At 52.9% G+C, this 3,517-nt stretch overlaps 1 protein-coding gene across 1 annotated transcript in view; it reads right to left on the bottom strand.

The window, feature by feature from the left end:
- LOC113217278 (medium-chain acyl-CoA ligase ACSF2, mitochondrial-like) overlaps positions 1 to 3,517 on the bottom strand; it is a 32,936-nt gene that overhangs the window by 20,626 nt on the left and 8,793 nt on the right. The window contains exons 2-3 of the mRNA XM_052268115.1: positions 1,087 to 1,243; positions 66 to 194 (exon numbers count right to left, since the gene is read on the bottom strand). Coding sequence (XP_052124075.1) covers positions 66 to 194; positions 1,087 to 1,243 — 286 coding nt within the window. The remainder of the gene's footprint in view (positions 1 to 65; positions 195 to 1,086; positions 1,244 to 3,517) is intronic.

Genomic DNA, 3,517 nt, shown 5'->3' with positions numbered 1-3,517 from the left:
TTATACAAAAATTTTCTCACAATAGTTTTCCGGGAAATGAAAATCTCACCCCGTTGAGGACTCACCGAGACCAGCCCCGCGCGCGCCACGGCCAGCTTGGAGACCACCCAGCGCCACGAGTTGCCCGCCCAGATGGCCACCCGGTCGCCACGCCGCAGGCCGAGGCGCAGGAATCCCGCAGCCAGCCGGTCAGACTACAAAGAGAAAATAAAAAATAAAAAATAAAACTTATTCTTAAAATACGATGGGCCACGATCAGAAACCTGTGCCACGCCACGAGTAATTTAACGACGAATGCAATGATATATCCCAAACTGTGATTAGTTTGCTCTTACAGAAAATATTTTGAAAACAAATTACAATGTGCATTTCAACATCCATAAAACGGGAACACCCCTGGAGAGAGACGGTGTAAATTATCACTCTTATTGTGGTGGGATCATCTAGAAAGAACGACGTCCGTCATTTGCCGTTACCGAAACGACAAAGTTCAGCCGAGGCTAGGTCTCGTAGCGCCTGGTGGGTAGGCAACACCTTGCCTGCAGTGTATGCCTGGTGGCCTACCCAGGGTCTCGCAGCAAACTCCCGTAATTCATCGAGTGAATATGAGAAATGCGAACGTTCGTTCGCGGCGGCAGTACGGCTTCCGGCTTTTTATCCATAGCTTACAGGATTCCTGTCAGAGTGCACCGCGCTCACGCATTTTTAAATACACCCGCAGCTATGAGAAAAACAGTGTCATGCGATTTTAGTGTGCGCTGTGTGAAAAGCGAGCTGGTGATAAGGTATCATCTGTAAGCAGATGCATAGAGAGGTATGGTGACTGCACATTTTCTTTGCGATACGATTTTGTGATGACCAATGCCCGACCAATGCAAAAAGAAAAAGAAGAAGAAGTATGGAATTAAGCAGCAAGTCATGAGAAAAGGGACGCGTTCTTTCAGATCACACTCTTACTAGAAGGATCACAATCGGATTTTCTTCTCACAAAAAAAAGAGCGAATTTTAGCACAACTTTAGTTGGAGAGAGAGAAGGGGAGGAGACAGGGTGGAAGGGGGTGGGGGGGAGGAGAAGGCAACACAAACCTGCTGCAGCAGATCCTCGAAGGTGAGCCGCACCCCGGACTGCACGCACACCACGGCCTCCCGGTCGCCGAAGTCCTCGGCGGCCCTGGCCGTCAGCTCTCCCAGGGTCATGTACTTCAGCGGCTGCTCGCCCGGCTGGTGCCAGTAGCTGCCCCCGCTGGACGCAGATCACGTTCATTCATCAACAATTGTCATTCGCAATGAATTATAAGGTTTACGAGAGGAACTCAGAAATGTGTTCAAAACGACTTGAAGGCAAGGTCAACTGTGAAACTCGGCCAAGCACTCAGAGCGCCTGGTGGGTAGGCAACGTCTTGCCTTCGGTGCATGCGTGTACTGCGGAGCGGCCTAACCCGAGTTTCACAGGCGTCGAGCTATCCCTGTAATTTGCCGAATGAATCTGAGAAAAAACGGTAACGGACTTTCTTCAAGGACTTACTCTCAAAGGCTTCATGGCCCCTTTTGGGTACGTGAAAACCAACAACAAGACTGATGTGTCGTAGCCCTGGCACCCGGTGTGTTGTAAGTTAAGCAGGCCACGGTGCCACAGGGTGCGAACATTTATTGCCTACGTACAGGGGCCCAGAGCTTGCTTGTCTCCAGGTGGTAGCTCACTAGAAGGGTTGGAAATTACGAACATTTTCCGGAAAATATCAGAATTTTTTTCGAAAATTTCCGGAACATTACTAAAAACTTCCAAAGTCTAAGAAATATTCCGTTTTCTCTTAAATTTTCCGGAAACTTTCGAGGGCTTCTACGCCTACTCACAAGAAACCCCCTGAAACGCCACGGCACAGGCCAGAGCACACGTCCCGGCAGGCAGCGCCCAGCGGTGCAAGGCCAGGCAGATGCAAAGCGGTCGAAGCGACTACACATGGAGGCTGATTAGAAAGCTAACGACGCCCATACAAAAAAAGAAGGGTATGGGCAACTTGAGGATCGCGGTGCCTCCCTTGGCGCCTTTCCGGTGTATTTCGGGTGCCTCTATACACTTTTAAATACCTGCAAAACAATTTGAAAAAACAACTACAAGGATTTTTGATCCTTTGTATACAACTACGAAGCATTTTACTTTGTTGTTACAAAGCGATGCTTTGCAGATGCGTGGGCCACCCTGCACCCTTGAATCACTTGAATCAAGACGCATGAACCTGAAAAATCAAGGATCCACAATGTACTTGGTCCAGTTTTTTGGGTGTGTATGGTACGGTAACATATTCTCGTAGATAATATCCATGATCAGCCTGTACCTGCTTTTCGAGTGAGGCTGTTAAGTACGGACTACGGTCATTTTCAACATGGGCCTTATCTTATGGGCACTACAGTGTATCATGAGCGCTCATGCCGTACCTCCACCTCCACAGTTTTCCGTACTCGATCCTGTACCAGGCTACATGAGGTTATTGACAGTGTCCTGGGTGTCTTTGGAGTAGCCAGCCAGCGTCTCGAGTATGGCCCCTGGCTGGCTTCGCATCGGTTGTTGCTGGCTGTCAAAATCTGACCCATACTTGGACACTTTTTAGACATTCGCGATGTCTCAAACGCCTCATCCAGACGCCCTGTGCTAGTAAATGTTCGATTCCGTTCAATCAACGATTGCCCCAAAAGACAATGTGAGGCATCTTTCGGGCAACTTTGGGAAACCACCGCGGGCAGCTTTGGGCTACCTCCGGGCAAACTTGGGCAACCACCGAGCGAGCACCGCTGCTGCTATAGCCAGCCTACAAGCAACAGCATTCGCGTTCACGAGGATCACATGACCTTGAACAGGGTCGCTTTTGAGCCTGAACAAAACACGCTTATTTACACGCGCGCCATCGTGTCAAAGCCTCGACGGTCCCCGACATTACATTAGCTGCCATTAGCTTGGTCATTCATGAAATAGTAATCTGCGAGAACACAAACATAACGACCCACACACGACGCGAGACGCGACAAAGTCGCGCGCGGAGCGTCTTTTTTGTCGCTGCCCCCTGACCCCTTACTTTGTAGGCTCTGCGGCAAGGCGGCAAGGCGAGGTGGGGTCGCGGAGGTCGCGGGTCGCGGCGTGCAGGCCGCGGGCGGCGGCGCTGGGCCGCCCGGGCCCCGGGGCGGCAAGAAGAAGAGACGAGCGAGTCGTCGCCTGCTGCACTTTGCGCCCCGCGCCGCGGTCGGCGTGCGGCCACGCGCACCACGCACGGGCCGACAGCCTCCGCGCGGTCGCGGCGGTGAGCGCCGTCGCCATGGTGTCGGACGAGCGAGTGCGCGGCCCGCGGCGCCGGCCGGGGGTCCGGTCCGGGCGGCGAGCTGATGATGGGGTCCGGCGGCCGAAATATCGGGCGGCGAGCGATCGGGTTGCGATCGGCCGGCGAGGAGTACGCGGTCGGTTCTCCCGGCGGTGACGAGCCGCTCCGAACCGCTGTTTGTGGCACTGGCACTGGGTACCAAACAC

Source organism: Frankliniella occidentalis, unplaced genomic scaffold (genome assembly GCF_000697945.3).
Source record: "Frankliniella occidentalis isolate FOCC.00 unplaced genomic scaffold, Focc_3.1 Scaffold64, whole genome shotgun sequence".
NCBI lineage: Eukaryota > Metazoa > Arthropoda > Insecta > Thysanoptera > Thripidae > Frankliniella > Frankliniella occidentalis.
Note: the sequence above shows the minus strand (reverse complement) of the source record. Positions and strands in the feature narration are given on the sequence as shown.